General features: G+C 48.5%; 1 protein-coding gene across 1 annotated transcript in view; it reads left to right on the top strand.

The window, feature by feature from the left end:
* The window catches only part of LOC146813472 (uncharacterized), a 58,860-nt gene extending 44,970 nt beyond the window's left edge, over nt 1–13,890 (top strand). Inside the window, exon 7 of the mRNA XM_085620283.1 lies at nt 10,264–13,890. Within this exon, the coding sequence (XP_085476409.1) occupies nt 10,264–10,907 (644 nt within the window). The 3' untranslated portion in view covers nt 10,908–13,890. The remainder of the gene's footprint in view (nt 1–10,263) is intronic.
* The last annotated feature ends 7,773 nt before the right edge of the window (nt 13,891–21,663 follow it).

Genomic DNA, 21,663 nt, shown 5'->3' with positions numbered 1-21,663 from the left:
ATGTGTGGTTACAGTTATAGTTGGAATCGGTAAAAACAGAAGCCCCACATATTCTCGGCGGGTGAGTTGGTGATCTGAGGAAGAAGCAATAGTCTTAGATTCAACAGGCACATTGTGGTGGTTGAGAGAATGCCTTAGACCAGGAATTTACCCATGAGGAAGGTTTTGGCCTCCTTCTTGAAACGTGCTAGAGAAGGGATTTTTCTGATGTTGGGTGGGAAAGAGTTCCAGATTCTTGGTGCTGCCCCGGAGAATGCCCTATTGTAGTTTCTTTTTTCTGAAAATGGGCAGGTTGGAGCAGGAGATTTCTAGTGGACCGGGAGTTCCTGCTTCCTCCAGATATCACAAGTTTCTGTGCCAGGTAAGCAGGGGAGTTTGCGTATAGGGCCTTGTGTGTAATGCATGCCAGTTTCAGCTGTATTTTGGCCTCTAGAGGGAGCCAGTTTAGTGCTTTCATGTGTGGAGAGATGTGGTCGAATTTCCTAGTGCCGGTGAGTAGTCTGGCCACCGTGTTGAGGCAGGCTTTTAGAGGTGCCAAGGAGATCTTGGGTAATCCCGTGAGGGTGGAGCATCCATATTCCAGTCTAGAGATGACTAGTGCTTGGACTGCCAGTTTTAAGTCGGGAGCATCGATGAAGGGTTTCAGCTTCCAAAGGTAGCTCAGGTGGAATCTGGCTGATTTAGCCATTAAGTTAATGTGGTCTTGCATGTTCAGGTTGCAGTCGAGGAATATGCCCAGTGATTTGGCAGAGTCCACAATGGTCGGGTGGCAGTTTAAGGCTGTGATGGCCTTGATCCACATCTGAATCTCCGGGTTGACTTTAGAGGGGGAGAGCAGGAGAAATGCAGTTTTCTTTGCGTTGAGTTTTAGTTGGTTAGCGGCTAGCCACAAGACAGTTAGTTTCAGGGTCTCGTTCAGGGCGAGGATCTCCTCGAGTGATGCAATATTGATGTATATTTGGGTGTCGTCCGCGTACATATGGTAGGAGATGTTGGCGGAACAAAGAACTTCAGTGAGTGGCTCCAAGTAAAGATTAAAGAGGGTGGGTGACAGGGTTGAACCTTGGGGGACTCCAGCCGTGACCAGGGTGGGACCTGATAGGTTGCCATTAATGAGGAATCTCTGAGATCGGTTATGGAGGAAGGACCTGAACCATTCTAGGACAACGCCGTCCAAACCCATCCACAGTTTAAGGCGTTCGAGTAATTTTTCACGATTGATCTTATCGAAGGCGGAAGATAGATCTAAGAGGATTAGAAGGGAGGTTTTGCCTTGGTCAAGGCTTGGAGGGCATCGTCCACGATGTGGAGCATAGTTGTTTCCGTGCTGTGCCCCAGTCTGAATCCAGATTGAAAGTCATCAAGTAGGTGGAAGTTGTTGATGTGCTGACTTAGTTGGTGTTGAACGCATTTCTCTAAAACTTTGGCTAACAGAGGGATATTGGAGATAGGTCTGAAATTGTCAGGTGAGGCAGGATCCAGCAATGGTTTTTTTAAAATAGGGAGGACTTGGCCGGCTTTCAAGGGGTCCGGAATCGATCCCTGCTGGAGAGAGGCGTTGATTATCGCAGTCCAGCTAGGAACAGTGGCTTGGGAGGCAGCAGCAAGGCAGTTGGATGGTAGCGGGTCATTGAAGTGGTTATTTGGGTTTAAGGTAGCGAGGATTTTAGCAATGGAGACTTCGTCACAGTATTCGAAGTCAGTCCAGCGAGCTTCGTTTTTGGGTGAAGCCAGTGAGGGTAGTGCGGAAAAGGGGGGGCTGGTCAGGAGGGGGTTGAGAGCAAGAGGCGGTACTGAGTTTGATTCCTAGAGAAGCGATTTTATCAGCGAAGAAAGAGGAGAATTCCTCCGAAGATATTAGAGACTTAGGGGATTCTTTCGGGGTTTTAGCCAGTTTATTTGATTGGAGTTTGACCAGTTCAAAGAGCTTGCGGGGTCTATTCTTGGCATTCCCCAATTCCGATCTGAAGTATTCTTTTTTTGAGTTGAGGATGTGCTTGTTGTAGGAGTTTCTTGCCTGACGGAGAAGTTTAAGGTGCGCAGTAGAAGGGTGCTGTCTCTAGATTCTTTTGGATTGCCGTAAGGATCTCCTCTCCGAGTTGAGGGTAGCAGAGAACCAGGGGTTTCTGTCTTTGATTTGTGATCTTTTTAGTTTTAGAGGGGCAAGGTAGTCCAGAATGTTCGATATAGACGCCGAGTAATGTTCATTGAGGACACTGACCGTAGTTGTGTGCGGGGGGAGGTCAGATTTGCAGCGAGCCTCCAGTTTCATAAGGTCAAGGTTTTTAGTGTCTCGGATTCAGCGTTTGGGAATCACCGGTTGCGGTGCCTTTGTCTTGTGGGTCCCGGGTAAAACGAAGGAGATGGCGTGGTGGTCAGACCAGTCACATGGGTCTATGGAGATAAACTTGACTGAGGATTCCTTCGAGACGATCCAGTCAAGGGTGGCCCCTTTTGAGTGAGTTGGCGGAGAGCAGGCTTGGGTCAGGGCTTGATCAGTTAGGAGGTCTTTGATGGCGTTGACGTAGGGATCTTTGGGGTCATTCCAGTGCAGGTTGAAATCACCAAGGAAAATCTCTTTGGAATTCGAGGAAATCTTAGTTGTGATGACTTCTAAGAGGTGATCGGTGAAAGAGTCGTTGGAACCTGGGGGGTGGTAAAAGATGTGCAAGTTGCAAAGATGTAATGCATTGCTGGAAATGGAGAGGGCGAGGTATTCGCAGGAGTCAGTAGTGTCCGCTACGAGTTCCGTGACCAGGAGGGAGGATCGGTAGATGCAGGCGATGCCTCCACCTTTCCTGCTGAAATGCCTGTCTAGTCTAGCAATGTTGTAGTTAGGAGGGACTAATAAGTCCAGGCAAGGGGAAGAGTATTCATTGAGCCAAGATTCGGTTAGTATTGCTAGGTCTAAATTTTTGTTCAGGATGAGGTCAGCAATATCAGCATCATGCTTAACTGCCGATCGGCAATTGATTAAGAGACCAGATGGGGGGGGGGGGGGTGGTCTGGGGGAGTGTCAGGGGTCTGGATAAATAGGAGTACAGGCGCGAGGTTGCTTTTAACCACAGTTCTGTTATGGAGGGTAGCTGCCCTGTTGGGGTTGATGGTGACTGTGCTGATGGGGTGTTCAGGACTCGTATCTTGTGGGCTTCCTCTGAAAGGCGGCAGGGTTGCTTGCGCGGACGCAGATGTCTCAGGGGTAGCGTAAGTGGGTGCTTGGGAGGCTCGGCGAACTGTGGGGGGGAGGGTTGAGGTGGCTTGAGGTTAGAAAGGGAGAGTTCGGCAAGGTGCAGGAGGTTCATAAGGTCCAGAATGGAGCTATGGATGTTCTGGGTTAGATTAGCCGCTCTGGAGTGCAGAGTTTCGAGATCAGTATAGGCTGGGGGTGCTAGCGGGGAGGGGGCGAAGGTTCAGGAGCCGTGCAGGTGGCATACAACGGTAGCAGAGGTGACAGGTGATGAAGGGGTATTTCAGGGCCTTCTGCCGTGCTCTTGCTTGCATTATGTGATCCTCAGGATCTCTTTAAAGGGTCACATTTACTCTGTACCCCATATGGAATTTCACTTGTTAAGCAAAATAAATTAGCTGTGTTCGAAGTTAGATTTGTAGATGGACTACAACTGCACTGAGCTAGAATTAAATATTCACTGCAGAGATCAGGTATGTTTTGAAGGTCTCCGGGTTGACTCGTTATAAGGATGCCCCAGTCTTCAATTCCTCTGAGGTTGGTAGATTAAGTACCATTAAAATGGGTAAATGTAACTTCTGGTATTTACTGCATTTGATATAAAAATACATGACTAGTCTTGACATCATGAACTTTCAAGTCTTACGCCTAGAGTTCTCATATGTACATATTGTTAAAGTGCAACAAAAGTCAAATGCGTATGTTGTTGAAGGTAAAACTCCACAATAGCTTTTCTACTACATTTGTAATGGTGCATTACAAAGTAGGATAGTACAAACACCAATATTTCGGACAGTATGAAGCAGCATTGGCACATAAACGTCAGAGGCCCGAGGCACTATGAACGCTAGCGGCCTGAGGCACTATAAATGCAAGCAGCACTATAAACATCAGCGGCCTAAGGCACTAAAAAGGCCAGCAACCTGAGGCACTATAAACGCCAGTGGCCTGAGGCACTATAAACGCCAGTGGCGATGGGCTGTAACAAGCTTAAGTGGCACCTGCACGTAAGAGTCTTAACAACTTGACCCAGGAGGCTAAGAGTATTCGAAGATCAGCATACGCAGGGCTCTGCAGATGCACTGCCCAGAATATGTTGTGCTGTAGACTTTCCAAAGTGCTGGCGATCCATTTAGAATCTCAGGCACTCACTCTGTCGCAGGCAGTCATGCACATGACTGTAACTACCCTCCCCACCGGCTGCATGCGAGAGTAAGGGGCTGGCCAGGGATCCCAGACCGATTCTAAGAGCTGCAGGCACAGAGGAGGAGAAGCGCACGGTCGGATCATGGACTGCTTTCACTCGAGTGATTGAGACAAAATCACAGATGCCTCGGTCTGCGATGAGATGTGTGACTCATCCGAGGGCTTGTTTCGCAGTTATCTGCCTCACATCTGGCATTGTAGTTGCGGAAAGACAAACAATCTGCTAATGGGTCAACCTTTTTTATTGTAAAGACAGATGCTCTGGAGTAAGTTGCTGATTTTCTGAATGGTTTCCGCTTCCATAATTCAACACCGGCTTCCCAGACTTCTACCAGGTTACATGTGGCCAGTGTGCTGGCTCTGATCTCCTGCCTAGAAAGGATCAAGTCTTGGAATGAATCAAAAAAACGTGACTACTTGAGGAAGAAGTAATTCTTTCAGCAGAGCCCTCAGCAAATCGATTCCACCATAGAAGAGACACCATCTTGATCAGTGTACCTCCTACTTTTATTGATGTATTCAGTTGGGATGCAGAACAGGAATCCCTGCAACCATTACTCATTTCATGGAGCCTGTGTGTTGAACTAGGCGCTAGCTAACACGTGAAGACAGTGTTCCAGGGTCACTTTGAGCTTTCCCTCTCACATTCGCAAGAGGATTCATTTCAAGTCTCACATTTATCGAGCATTTTACTAAACTAACACAGTCTTTTGGATTTCACCAAAATGTTCTCCACTATCAGCAAAGTACCTTTTCAGATTAGCTTCAGATTTTAATCTCAAAAAGTCTGCCTTCGAGGAATCCACGTTCAAAGGCACAGCTTTCAGTGTGCAGGCAACAAATATCTATCTATCTATCTTTGATGCTGTTTATATGACAAACTATACCCTGTCAACAAGGTTTCTTGTTACAGAATAAACTACATCAGCTGAAGATCTACAAGGTGTTCTTAAGCTGCCCATCTATTCAGTAACTGGGGGATCTGCTCCTCACAATAACGTCTCCAGGTTTCTACAGCAGTATGGGGCTTGGATGATAGATTTCTTAATAAAGGCATTCGACGCCATCTAAAATCCTCAGCTTTGAGCGCCGTCTCTGTAATCCATCTCCCTAATTGTGCCTGGCAGACATTCAGTCATTCACTGCACGGCGTGAGCCAGGGTCTAGCACATACAGTCATTCACTGCACGGCGTGAGCCAGGGTCTAGCACATTCAGTCAGTCACTGCAAGGCGTGAGTCAGGGTCTAGCACATACAGTCATTCACTGCACGGCGTGAGCCAGGGTCTAGCACATACAGTCATTCACTGCACGGCGTGAGCCATGGTCTAGCACATTCAGTCAGTCACTGCACGGCGTGAGCCAGGGTCTAGCACATTCAGTCAGTCACTGCACGGCGTGAGCCAGGGTCTAGCACATTCAGTCAGTCACTGCACGGCGTGAGCCAGGGTCTAGCACATTCAGTCAGTCACTGCACGGCGTGAGCCAGGGTCTAGCACATTCAGTCAGTCACTGCACGGCGTGAGCCAGGGTCTAGCACATTCAGTCAGTCACTGCACGGCGTGAGCCAGGGTCTAGCACATTCAGTCAGTCACTGCACGGCGTGAGCCAGGGTCTAGCACATTCAGTCAGTCACTGCACGGCGTGAGCCAGGGTCTAGCACATTCAGTCAGTCACTGCACGGCGTGAGCCAGGGTCTAGCACATTCAGTCAGTCACTGCAAGGCGTGAGTCAGGGTCTAGCACATTCAGTCAGTCACTGCACGGCGTGAGCCAGGGTCTAGCACATTCAGTCAAGTCACTGCACGGCGTGAGCCAGGGTCTAGCACATTCAGTCAGTCACTGCACGGCGTGAGCCATGGTCTAGCACATTCAGTCAGTCACTGCACGGCGTGAGCCAGGGTCTAGCACATTCAGTCATTCACTGCACGGCGTGAGCCAGGGTCTAGCACATTCAGTCAGTCACTGCACGACGTGAGCCAGGGTCTAGCACATTCAGTCAGTCACTGCACGGCGTGAGCCAGGGTCTAGCACATTCAGTCAGTCACTGCACGGCGTGAGCCAGGGTCTAGCACATTCAGTCAGTCACTGCACGGCGTGAGCCAGGGTCTAGCACATTCAGTCAGTCACTGCACGGCGTGAGCCAGGGTCTAGCACATTCAGTCAGTCACTGCAAGGCGTGAGTCAGGGTCTAGCACATTCAGTCAGTCACTGCACGGCGTGAGCCAGGGTCTAGCACATTCAGTCAAGTCACTGCACGGCGTGAGCCAGGGTCTAGCACATTCAGTCATTCACTGCACGGCGTGAGCCAGGGTCTAGCACATTCAGTCATTCACTGCACGGCGTGAGCCAAGGTCTAGCACATTCAGTCAGTCACTGCACGGCATGAGCCAGGGTCTAGCACATTCAGTCATTCACTGCACGGCGTGAGCCAGGGTCCAGCACATTCAGTCAAGTCACTGCACGGCGTGAGCCAGGGTCTAGCACATTCAGTCATTCACTGCACGGCGTGAGCCAGGGTCCAGCACATTCAGTCAAGTCACTGCACGGCGTGAGCCAGGGTCTAGCACATACAGTCAGTCACTGCACGGCGTGAGCCAGGGTCTAGCACATTCAGTCATTCACTGCACGGCGTGAGCCAAGGTCTAGCACATTCAGTCAGTCACTGCACGGCGTGAGCCAGGGTCTAGCACATTCAGTCAAGTCACTGCACGGCGTGAGCCAGGGTCTAGCACATTCAGCCAGTCACTGCACGGCGTGAGCCAGGGTCTAGCACATTCAGTCAGTCATTGCATGGCGTGAGCCAGGGTCTAGCACATTCAGTCATTCACTGCACGGCGTGAGCCAGGGTCTAGCACATTCAGTCAGTCACTGCACGGCATGAGCCAGGGTCTAGCACATTCAGTCAGTCACTGCACGGCGTGAGCCAGGGTCTAGCACATACAGTCAGTCACTGCACGGCGTGAGCCAGGGTCTAGCACATTCAGTCAGTCACTGCACGGCGTGAGCCAGGGTCTAGCACATTCAGTCAAGTCACTGCACGGCGTGAGCCAGGGTCTAGCACATTCAGTCATTCACTGCACGGCGTGAGCCAGGGTCTAGCACATTCAGTCATTCACTGCACGGCGTGAGCCAAGGTCTAGCACATTCAGTCAGTCACTGCACGGCATGAGCCAGGGTCTAGCACATTCAGTCAGTCACTGCACGGCGTGAGCCAGGGTCTAGCACATTCAGTCAGTCACTGCACGGCGTGAGCCAGGGTCTAGCACATTCAGTCAGTCACTGCACGGCGTCAGCCAGGGTCTAGCACATTCAGTCATTCACTGCATGGCGTGAGCCAGGGTCTAGCACATTCAGTCAGTTACTGCACGGCGTGAGCCAGGGTCTAGCACAGTCAGTCAGTCACTGCACGGCGTGAGCCAGGGTCTAGCACAGTTAGTCAGTCACTGCACGGCGTGAGCCAGGGTCTAGCACATTCAGTCATTTACTGCACGGCGTGAGCCAGGGTCTAGCACAGTCAGTCAGTCACTGCACGGCGTGAGCCAGGGTCTAGCACATTCAGTCAGTCACTGCACGGCGTGAGCCAGGGTCTAGCACATTCAGTCATTCACTGCACAGCGTGAGCAAGGGTCAAGCACATACAGTCATTCACTGCACGGCGTGAGCCAGGGTCTAGCACATACAGTCATTCACTGAACGGCGTGATCAATGGTCTAGCACATTCAGTCATTCACTGCACGGCGTGAGCCAGGGTCTAGCACATTCAGTCATTCACTGAACGGTGTGAGCCAGGGTCTAGCACATTCAGTCAGTCACTGCACGGCGTGAGCCAGGGTCTAGCACATTCAGTCAGTCACTGCACGACGTGAGCCAGGGTCTAGCACATTGAGTCATTCACTGCACGGCGTGAGCCAGGGTCTAGCACACTCAGTCAGTCAGTCACTGCACGGCGTGAGCCAGGGTCTAGCACATTCAGTCATTCACTGCACGGCGTGAGCCAGGGTCTAGCACATTCAGTCAGTCACTGCACGGCATGAGCCAGGGTCCAGCACATTCAGTCATTCACTGCACGGCGTGAGCCAGGGTCTAGCACATTCAGTCAGTCACTGCACGGCATGAGCCAGGGTCTAGCACATTCAGTCATTCACTGCACGGCGTGAGCCAGGGTCTAGCACATTCAGTCATTCACTGCACGGCGTGAGCCAGGGTCTAGCACATTCAGTCATTCACTGCACGGCGTGAGCCAGGGTCTAGCACATTCAGTCAGTCACTGCACGGCATGAGCCAGGGTCTAGCACATTCAGTCAGTCACTGCACGGCGTGAGCCAGGGTCTAGCACATTCAGTCAGTCACTGCACGGCGTGAGCCAGGGTCTAGCACATTCAGTCATTCACTGCACAGCGTGAGCCAGGGTCTAGCACATCCAGTCAGTCACTGCACAGCGTGAGCAAGGGTCAAGCACATACAGTCATTCACTGCACGACGTGAACAAGGGTCTAGCACATTCAGTCATTCACTGCACGGCATGAGCCAGGGTCTAGAACATTCAGTCATTCACTGCACAGCGTGAGCAAGGGTCAAGCACATACAGTCATTCACTGCACGACGTGAACAAGGGTCTAGCACATTCAGTCATTCACTGCACGGCGTGAGCCAGGGTCTAGCACATTCAGTCATTCACTGAACGGTGAGAGCCAGGGTCTAGCACATTCAGTCAGTCACTGCACGGCGTGAGCCAGGGTCTAGCACATTCAGTCAGTCACTGCACGGCGTGAGCCAGGGTCTAGCACATTCAGTCATTCACTGCACGGCGTGAGCCAGGGTCTAGCACATTCAGTCAGTCACTGCACGGCGTGAGCCAGGGTCTAGCACAGTCAGTCATTCACTGCACGGCGTGAGCCAGGGTCTAGCTCATTCAGTCATTCACTGCACGGCGTGAGCCAGGGTCTAGCACATTCAGTCAGTCACTGCACGGCGTGAGCCAGGGTCTAGCACATTCAGTCAGTCACTGCACGGCGTGAGCCAGGGTCTAGCATATTCAGTCATTCACTGCACGGCGTGAGCCAGGGTCTAGCACATTCAGTCAGTCACTGCACGGCGTGAGCCAGGGTCTAGCACATTCAGTCAGTCACTGCACGGCGTGAGCCAGGGTCTAGCACATTCAGTCATTCACTGCACGGCGTGAGCCAGGGTCTAGCACATTCAGTCATTCACTGCACGGCATGAGCCAGGGTCCAGCACATTCAGTCATTCACTGCACGGCGTGAGCCAGGGTCTAGCACATTCAGTCGGTTTCTGCGCACCACCAGCCGGGCTCATTTGTGATTTAGTGGTAAGATGGAAAAAACTTCTGCAATTGGGTAAATGTTGACAATCACTAAAGGTCTGGGAGGGTGGAGAGAGTTGCTGTGGGAGGGAGGAGAGAATTGCTGAGAGGAAATGGGGTCTTAGAGGGGAAGTAAAGACAAAGTAGGCTGCTCCTGGTCAGTGTCTTTGGCAGGTTGTGTGTTAGTGTGCTTTGTTATGTATGTCTTTCTACTGCTCACATAAATGATCATGGGATACCTTCAAGGACTGGTCAGCAGCATATGGCCGCAGACCTCAGTCTAACAATACAATCTTTTCAGGTCCGCATCTAATTCAGAAAACTATACAAGCAGCAGGGCACTGGTTAGAATCTTGCCCAGGCTCACTCTGACTTTCATCCATTGGGGAGGTTGGTAAAATGTGTACCATTGAGTGGGGCCACAGTGATCGGTATTATTACAAGGAACTCATTTTAGTTGTTATGCTCAAGCAGAACAATACTTGTACTGAATTCTGCCAGTTCATCTGCTGAATACTAACAACAGACTTTCTTCATTTGAAACAGGTGATGAAAGCACAAAAAGGAAAAGAAATATTGAAGATTCTGTAAAATGTTCGGGAAGAGCTTCGAAACATAAAGTTTTGTCAAGAGAAATGAACACAACTGATCTCCAGCTCTCCAACAAGGAAGCAAACTCTAGCATTGATATGTGGTCACAATCTTTTCAGGATCTCAGGGAAGAGAAAACGGGTCAATATAAAAGTAGTTTCAGCAATCCATCCCCTTTGAGTTCCCCACACGGAAGCCCCGGCAGAGAAGGATCCGATGAATTCGAGAGCAGTCTGCCATATCCACAGTTTCTTGACGATCATCCAAACGCCCTGCAAACTCCGAAAATGAACCCATGGAGCGAAGGCGACAAAAGTGACCGAGTGCGGCCGTACGCATGCACCGAGTGTGAGAAGACCTTCCTCCACAGGAGCCACCTGATCATGCACCACAGAATACATTCCGGCGAAAAACCTTTTGTGTGTCCTTTCTGTCACAAAGGATTCAATCGAAAAGACTATCTTGGTGAACACATAAGAACACACACTGGCGAGAGGCCGTATAAATGTACTAACTGTGATAAACGCTTCATTCAGAAAAGCCATCTCAACGAACATCAAAGAAAACAAGCATGTACCAAACCTACAAAAACAGCATAGGAATGAGAAATGTTCAAATTTAAAAGAAACTGAATGAGCTACAGTCGCAATGGAAAAACAATAGACTATTGAAGAAGCGTGTGTTGATTAGCATTATAAACAAGACTTGGCAAAGCCATTAGTTTAGATTTGGAATAGTGCATGCACACTTGTAAACCAAGACCCCAGCATAGATCAGCCCATGCATAGGGACCAATGGAGAGCTATGTCATTTATACAAACAGACCAATGAAACAAGTACACACAAGCCATGCATACACGGAGATCGAGAGCCTTACTTAGACATGTGCAGTAGGGAGCATATTATAAAGTACAGCTCGATGCAAAGGTGGTGTACTGTAGGGTGCGGGTTGTTGTGCACAAATGCATTGTGTGATAGCAGAGATCTGGATACATTCACACATACCGATGCAAACCTGTCGTTTTAGATATTATTGACCATAGGTGAGGAGCCTACAGGGAGCTTTGCGTGCTTGCTCTTTCGCTGATGCTTCTGTGCATGAAGCATGGTGTTTTGATCTGTTTTATTTAATTGGAGGATATGTTACAAACAACATTTCGCTCCTTGAAACGAGCGCATCCCCACGCCTTCAGGTAGTGGTCATCACTGTAGCTAGTATAACCCCTTCTGCCCAGAACCCACACTTTACACTCCCGCTGGGCTAAGCTATCTCAGACCAAATTTGTGCTGGCATCCTTGAAGCACAAAAAAGGCCAAAATGTGCCCATAAACTGCCTCCAGGTGGTAAGGTGCACCCGAGAAGGCAGATTGAAACAGGGTACCCCAGGAGGAGTAAATGGTGCCTCTGGTGCACTGAGCCACTTTCAGTGTCCTGCACTACTTGTAAGATCTTGTTTTGCTCAATTGGAGGACTAGCTTCTGTATGTCACAAACCAGGGCAGTGCCTGATCCTTGGTAGAAGGGTGGGGCTAACTGATGAGTTGAACCATTAGCTGAGCAGTAGAGAAATCACACCCTCTGCATGTGACCTGTATCTGTGCTGCTGCCAGCTGCAGGGGCGTGGGAATCATTTAAAACAACTCTATCCTGCCATTCATTAGTTTTCAACAGGTAATGTGTTTTCAGTTTGTAAAAATTGTTTTCAACTTTGAATTGCATTCGAGTTTTAATATAGCTGGCACACTCTTCTTGAGGCACCTGCTTGTGTGGTTCTTTTATGAACAGGTCATAGTTTAAAGAAAGTGATTGCGTGTTTTTAGTGAATGTAGCTGCGATCGGCTTCACGGAAAATTCAGATGTAGAAAGTAACTGGAGATCCAAAACCTCAGCCGCTCATCTAATTATTATGGCAACCAAGGTAGATTCCTCTGTGGGAGAGCCAGAGGGGTCGGGTGATTGGTTGGGAGGCTAGCCCTGTGTCAGCGGAAGTGCTCAGCCTGCTGGTATCCTGTCGGTCCATATAAATCATCATCATATTGAGGGGCAGATAAGTCGTCCTCAAAAGGTGCTTTGCTCTGATCAAAGTCCGAAACAAAAAGTTAGCAGGGTACTCGAGGATGGCAGAGAGGGCACCAACCAAGGACTAAAAACAGCCAAGTCTTCACTTTCTTTCGGAAGAGCTCTAAGAAGGTGGTGGTACTGATCCGACAAAGGGCATTCCATAGTGAGGGACCTAAGAACTGACAGGTGTGGATTTCCTGCACCAATTTCACCCAAGGGATGACCGCGAAACCCAAACAGTATGAGCACAAGAAAAACACTTTGGGACATGAGTGACAAAACGGTTTATTTGGTTAGGAGCCTTGTGTGCCATTGCCTTATACATAAAACATAATGGGGCTTATTTATGAGCCCCAGCGAAACTTTTGCGCCAACTTTGCGTCACTATTTGTGAGGTTGCGGCAGCGTAGAAAATGTACCACGTTGCGCCCTATTTACAAAGTGGGCGTTACCCCGCAAAAAGCCTTGTAGAAGTGGCACAGTGAAATCTATGAGGTTTCAGTGCGCCACTTCTAGGACGCCACTGCGTCAAATCCTTATGCCTACCTCACAGCAGGTGTAAGACTCACGCAGGCCCTTTCACATGGGGCTTGTCCCTTGTGAAAGGACACATGGCTGGAGTTGCGTCTGTTTTTAAATACACCCTAGCAGTGCGTCACTTTTATGCTGACAGATACATCAGTAATACTGACATATCTGTCATTCCTTGTGATTTGATGCGTCATACAGTAAATATGGCGCAGCCATCATGTTGCAAGGGGGGCGCAATGAAAACTGTGACATCACTGTTTTCGCGCAGAAATGCGTCAGTTTGCATAAATGAGGCCCAATGCTTTTACCATGACTCGTTAGGCACTGACGTAAGTAGGAAGGGGTTCCAAACTTACAGGGGGGCTGAGAGGAAATACAGGGAGGAGTACACCCTCCCAGGTTTTATACTGTTATACCAGAAGTACTCCCCACCAGCAACTCAAAATGAGATTGCGAGTTGTATTTGAACAGACCTAGAGTTTTCAGATGTTGAGGTCCCTAAATGAAGATGGAACAAAACACCACTACTCAGTGGGGAAGGAGGCAACTCCTTTTGTTTTATATTCCCTCACACACCCTAGTGGTGTCATGCTTCATCATCGGGACACCTCGACGCCTACAAGTCGAGGTGGGCTCGACCATATCTCAGGGAGCTCTTAAGAAGATGTTTTTGGCCAGGGGGATAAAGATTAAAAGCCACAGCAGTTCCCAGTATCCCTTTTATTCTTGGAACTGTCAGTGGCGATAATAAAATAAAGTTTAAGGGTCAATTGGGATATTATGGTCCTAAGACCCTATAGCCAACATGTTTCAGTCCCGCTAGGCCCCATGAAGGGTGCTGGACTTTCTTCAGGGCGGAAAAAATGCCCCCTGGATTGGGTTAGGCAGAAGAATTCCCTGCACTATTCGAGATAAGGGCAACTAACGCTCCTTATCAATTGTCGTAGACTAATTAGTCTTGTATGTCACTCCATCTAGGTAGAGAAACAAGGAGACAAAAGAGAAAAAAGAGAGAGACACCACATATATTTATATATGGAGATCCAGGAATGTTCATGTCTACAGGCGTGCGTCTCAACTCATTCATGGTGAAAACAACAGACACTTCCGGGTGGCGGGTGAAAAAACACTCTGAGTTTCTCACACGCTCCTATTTGTGTGTTGCCCGGTTTGGTGGCGGCTATGCGTCGCATCCTATCGCCTTTTATTCATAGGTGTAAGTCTATGCATATTGGTCTGACACCCGTGTAATTCTCTCGTGATAAAACACTATAAAATGATAATAATAATCGCCGTGGTTTTTTATATATACACATGTACATGTAACATGATCGCGTGATAGCATGCTCACCTTTCGCGCTCGTGCACACATCTATATATTTCGCTCATACATTCATTCTTACCCCGTTTTGAGAGGGGTATCGACTCCAAGTGGAAAACTACCGTTTGTGGGGTAGCCCTGTAGTCAAACACTTCATATTCGTAAGCGTAAGTATCATCAACCCCGTGAGATGTAAGTATCCCGATTTGTCATGGAGGGGGCCATGAAGTAAACATACAAATAAAGAGACACACAAAGACATAAACAAAGGACAAAGTCCATGACTCTCCATGATCAGCCTGTGAAGTTCACGCAAATGGTTGGAAACTGAAACACGCTGGGGGACATGGCTTAGAAGTCTAGCAGCAGCATTCTGGACAATTTGGGGTCTGTTTAGTAGAGACTTCAGAACTTTCCGATAGAAAATATTCCAATAGGCCAGACGCAATGTTATTGGAGCATGTGTGACTGTTCTTTGAACTGAAGCAGGCAGAAATTCTAACATTTTTCGCAGGCATTTAAGAAGCCCTGGGCACTTTGTAGACACCTTGTTAATCTGGAAGTCCATCATGTGTCTACTATCTAAGTAGAAACCTAGGTCTTTGACCACCTACTTAGAAGTAAGGGCCGGACCTAGGATCTCAGGCCAGGCCAACGAACCCTAAAGTTGAGGTTAATTTCCCACAACCAAAACTTCAGATTGATTGCCATCAGCTTTAAACTTTTATTTTTCATCCAATGGGCCACTGCCGTGAAGTAAGGCCTCATTTTGGAGCCACAGTTCCCCTTTGTAGACAGTGGAGAGATAATAATTTAGGTGTCATCCGTGTAAGAGAATAGAGTAATGTCGAACGCCTCTACAATGTCGGCTAAAGGTCGAACAAACACACTGAAGGGCGTAGGACTCTTGGAGTATCTCTGAGGGCTTGTGAGCTGAGGAGGAGAGGGCGCTAGAGGGCACTTGGAAGGTTCGATCTCATAAAAAAAGATCAGAACCAGTAAAGGACGATATGCCTCACATCGCTGGATGGAGTGAAACCCAGAATCAGATGCTGTGATGAGATCCAGACGAATCAGCGCTGTTGCGTCTCCAGGTGTCAGTAGTCACTCTAAGATGTTCAGTGACCCCTGTATGAAAACCGATTTGCTAGCCATGGAGAAGGTTGTTGAGTTCTAAGTGAGACGAGAGTCGGGAATTGATATGTTTTTCCAGCAGTTTGGTAGATGCCAGAAGGCTGAAATGGGATGAAAGTTTTCCTGACGTGGATGCATCAAGGATAGGTTTAAAAACAAAAAAACTGGAACAATAGCATGTTTTCATGAAGTGGGGACCAAAGCTTGGGTTATAGACACTAAGAAGATCCATCCAAATAGGAGAGAGCACCTCATGCCAAGTTCAAGTATACGCAGAGGTGCGGGGTCAGATGGAGATCCTGATTCAATAGAGTACAGCAGATGCTCAAAGCTTTGACAGACAAGTAAACAACTCCAAGGTGGTAGCGATACCTATTTTTTCTGTGCCCATGGGAAGAGGCCCCTCATCTGGAGGGGATTAAAAAAAAGCGTAGATGTGTGATACCTTTCCCCAAAAAAAGTCAACTATTTCATTGCATCTGCCCTTGGATAGAGGTACCAAAGGAGCTATGCAAGCTGTACACGACAAGGATACCACTATCTGAAATAGCTCCTAAGCTGGGTTCTAGTAGCAGATGATTTCTTTGTTGAGGTAAACAGCACGCACTTCACGCCACGCCTTCTGATAAGAATTCAGAACTCCCAGATACTTCAGTTTGTCGTAAGTGTTGTAATTTCTGCTCCAGATTCCCTCCATTCCCTTGCAGCTTTTCTTAAGCAATGACAGTCTGCATGGGTTCGGTGAGGGGTCCCTTAGGGTGTCACAATGCATGCTGCAGCCCTAAGGGACCCTCTTTAGCATCCCATGCTCTGGGTACCATGAGTACCATTTACTAGGGACTTACATATGGTGCTAAAGGTTTTGCAGTTGGGGAAACAATTGCAGAGTTTAGGGAAAGAGGTCTGGCACTGGGGACATGGATAGCAGGAACCCAGTGCACACCTGTCAAAATTGTATCAAACACCAGGCAAAAAGTGAGGGTGATGAGGCCAAAAAGGGGCCACTTTCCTACATAGAGTATCCATCAGAAAGAGCATTACCAAAGGTAAGTAACTTGTTCTTCCGATGGATACTTCGAACTACAGATTCCTCTCCTATAGAATAGATACCAAAAGAGCACCACCAAAGGCGGAGGGTCTGCACAGTGGAATCGGACCAAAACGTCTTGCAGGAACCAACATGTGCAATGACCTCTCACCTCGTTGTCAAGTCAGGAGTGCTTTGTGAATATGCACAATCCGCCTTTGTCACGGCCTGACAGATATCAGGACAGACACTCTGCGTGCCAACACCGAGGTGGCAGCCTTGGCCCTAGTAGAATGGGCCCTCAGACCTTCCAGAAGCTGCTTTTTGGCCAGTGCATGACAAATCTTAATGCAGAGGACCAGGCACATTGACACAGTTCATTTCTGCACTGCCTTCCCTGTCTTCACCCCAGAGAACCCACAGCGTTAGTCGACCGCACCATGATCGATGGAAAAACTTAAAGCGCTTTTGGGATCCAATTAATGGAACCTCTCATCTTGTTTCGAGGGGTGAGTGCAAATAATGCTTGGAGAGTGATGATTACACAATACAGGAAGGAGTCATGATTTTTGGCAAAAAAAAACAGCCCAATTCCTCAGCACCAGTTTGAAAACAAGCATTTGCAATGCAATCAGTCTCGCTTTTGGGACTTTATAAGTATTTAGCCTTGCAACCTAATATTGTGGCCAAATGATTGATTAGAAGAATATTGTGAATGGAAGAATACATTGATCTACTGAAAGAAACTCCACATATACTTCCCTCAACCATGTGTCCATATGTAAAGTTTGTGAAAAGTGGCATTAAGAAGAGTAAATCTATACTTATCTCTACGATATTCCAGTGGTCGATATTTTTTCCCCTCAGTATTTTGACATAAAGCCCCCCTAACCTCCCTTGGACTTTGGTCCTTACCGGCTTGCATCGGGACAGCGTAGACATACATATACATGCGTAGTCATAGCACTGAATGAAAGCGCGTGCATGTAATGGATGCTGCTTCACCCAGCCTGATGGTTCATGCCAGCATGACAATATCGTGCCTCGCTGCAGATACCTACAGACGTGTTCATTGCATGCCTGCTGTTTTTTAATGTACTTTTTGTGAATACTTTAATGGCAAGCAGTTCGTAATTCCAGATCTGCCTCCCGTCTCCACTAGAGCAGTGCGCTGACGTCATCAAGCAGCAAGTAAGACAACTGCCTAGTGAAATGAAAGTGTAGGTGTGCATGCCTACAGTGGCCTCTCTTGTGCCATCCTGTCGTTGATGTGCCAGGATGCTGCTGAGACAATAATGTGTGAATCTGCCGTTTACCGTAGTACTGTGAGCAGCAGTGGTACCTTGACAAGAAAGTTGGGAATAGGAACAACATAGTGCATAGGACCATTAACAGTCTGGGTGACTAACAACAGAGGAGACCGAGTGATGACTGAGAGGAGGTAGCTACAGTATGCATTCAGTTATCACAGAAACAGATTCACAGCAGGAGGCATTGAGCAGTACCGGAGGAGGGGGCGGATGTAGTGGAGGGAAAAGAGGCCAGCGAGAAGCTTGCAGGAACGGCTCTCTCGTTTACAGTTTAAAACACTATCGGGATGTATCCATCAAGGGTGCAGTGGCACCAGGGCCCACACGCATGAGAGGCCCACTAGACCCAGATTACTGCTGTATTTTAATACCAATGCATCAGTTAGCACACCCGTTTTCCTGGCTTGCACTAGGGCCCTTGGCACACTATCTGTGCCAAGCTATAGACTGGTAAAAACACTGCTCCTGTTTTATTTTCTGTCTTGCACAAAACATAAGTCTGAGGGTAAATATGGTACAAAAGGGGGTGGTGATGGACGGAGCATCAGAACCAATCAAACACTCACACCCAGTCAACAGATCTGGGTTTGATCCATCACTGTTCTTTAGCCCACTCTGCCACCCCAGTTCAGACATGGCTATATGCAAATCAGTCTGACCCTGTGCCTCATGGGAACAGTCCATCCCGAACTGCCAAGCCATGCCTTCCCTGGACCGGAAACAAGCTTCCTAGGACCGGTTTCTGGCATTTCAGCCGCCTTCAGCCAGGCTTGCTTGAATCCAGTGGCAAAGTGAGCAAGGGACTCAACGTCTGCGCATACCCTGCCAACTTATGGCGAACAAAGCGGTACTAAAGGGGGTGGTGTTCGGCTGGACTGTTCCCATGAGGCACAGGGTCAAGACTGATTTGCATATAGCCAGGTCTAAACTGGGGTGGCATGGTGAGCTAAAGAATGATGGATTTAACCCAGCTCTCTTGACTGGGGGTGAATGTTTTGATTTGTTCTGCATTCCGTCCATCAATTGTGTGTCTTTTGCTTTCTCGCCCTAAGTGCGCCAGGTATGCTCAGACGTGAGTCCTGGACTCACTGTGCCACTGGAATCAAGCTATCCTCGCTGAAGAGGGGTGAAACCCCAAAACCGGTCCTAGGATGCTTGTTTCCGGTCCAGGGAGGACCTGGCTTGGCAGTTCGGGCTGGACTATTCCCATGAGGCACAGGGTCAAGACTGATTTGCATATATCCAGGTCTAAACTGGGGTGGCATGGTGAACAAAAGAATGATGGATTTAACCCAGATCTCTTGACTGGGGGTGAATGTTTTAATTTGTTCTGCATTCCGTCCATCAATCGTGTGTCTTTTGCTTTCTCGCCCTAAGTGCGCCAGGTATGCCCAGACGTGGGTCCTGTGCTCACTGTGCCACTGGAATCAAGCTATCCTCGCTGAAGAGGGGTGAAACCCCGAAACCGGTCCTAGGATGCTTGTTTCCGGTCCAGGAAGGACCTGGCTTGGCAGTTCGGGCTGGACTGTTCCCATGAGGCACAGGGTCAAGACTGATTTGCATATAGCCAGGTCTAAACTGGGGTGGCATGGTGAGCAAAAGAATGATAGATTTAACCCAGATTTCTTGACTGGGGGTGAATGTTTTGATTTGTTCTGCATTCCGTCCATCAATTGTGTGTCTTTTGCTGAGGGTAAATATGGAGCTGGTTTAACTAGATTTATGCATGCTATAAATTCCAGCCCTGGCTTAGAAGCAGACTCCTCTCTGCCTCCTCGCCCTCTCTGCTGCATTCGTAATGAGATGAATCTCATAGATGAGGGAAGCGTTGACATGCTCGCCTCGCATGCACAGATTGCACAGACCCAGTCGCAGCTGCAGCCCATCAGATGCCAAAATATGTTTGATTTTCCTAAAGTCTGGCTTTTTCACAAGTCCCTTAGCGAAGATCTCGCTTTGGCATGGAGGAGAAATTCCAATGTAGCTAGCATCTCTAATGGGGACCAAAGCTGTCCTGCTTTTAGACTGACCGCCCAGTGCGTAAATTTTCAGTACGAATGCCACAGTGACGTGCTTGCTTCTGCGCACTCAAGCCTGCCATTTTCATTGTTAAGTGGGTGTGTTTGTAATGGTCGGGTTTGGGCACTCAAAAAATGCCATATCAGTGGTTTATTTTAAATATTCTCCAGACAGTGTAATGCACTTCTGAACTTAATTGAAATAGAAACTCGCACAACTAATCTCTGTGGAGGGCGGCTAAAAATAATAAAACATTTCTCCCTGAGCTTGATGAAATTGGATTAGGTGCCGTCCAGGGTCACAGGAGGATGGAGAGAGCAGAACACAAGCGGGGAGGGAGAAGGGAAGAGTTGTTCAATAAGAAGGAGCAACAGCACACAGAAGGGACGGGGGCATCTGAGGGCGCACCAAAAACAAGTGGACAGTGGGAGGGGGGGGGGGGGGGGGTTGGAAAAGCAGCAACCAGGGAGAGTGCAATTAAAAGTAGAGAAAAGAAACAAGCAGGAAGGAAGGAGCGAATGTCCACAGCTGTTTAGAAGGAACAGATGGACAACCAGAAGGAACCCTGAAACTGCGATCCACAGACGGGAGGAGGGGCCATCGCGCCTGTGCCAGGAAGAATAGTGAATGGTTGGGATGACCAACAAAAAAAGAAGTACTTAGTGAAAATGCCTGGGAGGGAACCAAGCACCCAAAGGAGGTACAATTACAACGAATACACCAATAAAAAGGCAGCATCTCTGAATGGCACAACAAATAACAAAAGGCAATGATGGGTGTGCCAAAAGCCCACAGATGAGATACAACAGTCTTGCAGACAGCTAAAGTGCTGTAGGCTTGACCTAAAAAGGTGGTGTGGGACAGTTGTACATGCAGAGCCCGGCGTTCAATCACGGGACGAGCTGAGGTGATTGCAGTGACGAAGAGCGTCCTTAATGTTAGAAGATGCTGCGAGTAGGTCATCGGTTCCTATATAGTACATCTGAGAAACATCAGTTGATAAGGTCCCACTGTAGCGTCACAAACGGTTTGAAAGGGAACTTGTTTGAAACCTTTAATAAGCCACATCACTACAGGTGATTTAAAGAACGATTGGTCTGGCAAATGCAAAAAGGCTGAAAGGCTGGCAAATAACCTTTAATAGTGCCCACTGCAAGGCCTTCCTAGGCCAAAGAGAAAACAAACAATGAAACATCTCTCAGTTTGTCTTTTAAAAGGTCTGTGTTCATGCCGGCCCACTGGGTTGTAGGCATTTAGCGATTGTATCACTGCAGCTGTTCCTCAATAAAAACAGATTTAATACTAAAAGGTCTGTGTTGGCGGCTCGACACCAGACCACAGATTTGTCCCAGTGCCCGGAGTAAGCACTCGTAGACGGACGCCTAGCAACAAGGATTACATCCACCTCAGGTGGTAGATTGAGCGTAGTAAACTGCGTCGCTCAAGTTCCATGCATGGCGGTGTAGGTTCTACATGTTCAGGTGTAAATCCTTGTCTTGCTGCTCAGACAGGCGATCCTCTTAAAGTGGTAGCCTGATCGAGGGGAAAGACTCGTGCCCAGAAGCTTGGGGTACCACACTTTACTGGCCCAATCTGATGTCACTAAGATGACTTGGATCCGGTTGTTTCTAATTTTCAGGAGTCAGGCAGGCGAGGCAGAGGAGGGAAGGTGTGCAGAGTCCCGTGTTCCACTCCAGATCATTTGCTGTAACTCCAGTGTGCAAGGATATGGACACTGCGCGTTCTCAACAGAGGCGTAAAGATCTAAACAAGGTTCCCCCCCCCACTGTTAGAAGATGCCTTGTGCCACCTTGGGACGAAAATGCCAATCGCGAGCCACCAGGCAACTCCAGCTGAGCTTGTCCCCTTGGCGGGTGGTTCATGATCAGGTAGATGCCCTGACACCCAACCAAATCCAGAGATGCAGAACCTCTTGGAATAGGACATAGGAC

The sequence above is a fragment of the Triturus cristatus genome, chromosome 7, assembly GCF_964204655.1.
Source record: "Triturus cristatus chromosome 7, aTriCri1.1, whole genome shotgun sequence".
NCBI classification, from domain to species: Eukaryota; Metazoa; Chordata; class Amphibia; order Caudata; family Salamandridae; genus Triturus; species Triturus cristatus.
The sequence above is the reverse complement of the archived record's forward strand: the minus strand, read 5'-3'. Positions and strand labels throughout refer to the sequence as shown.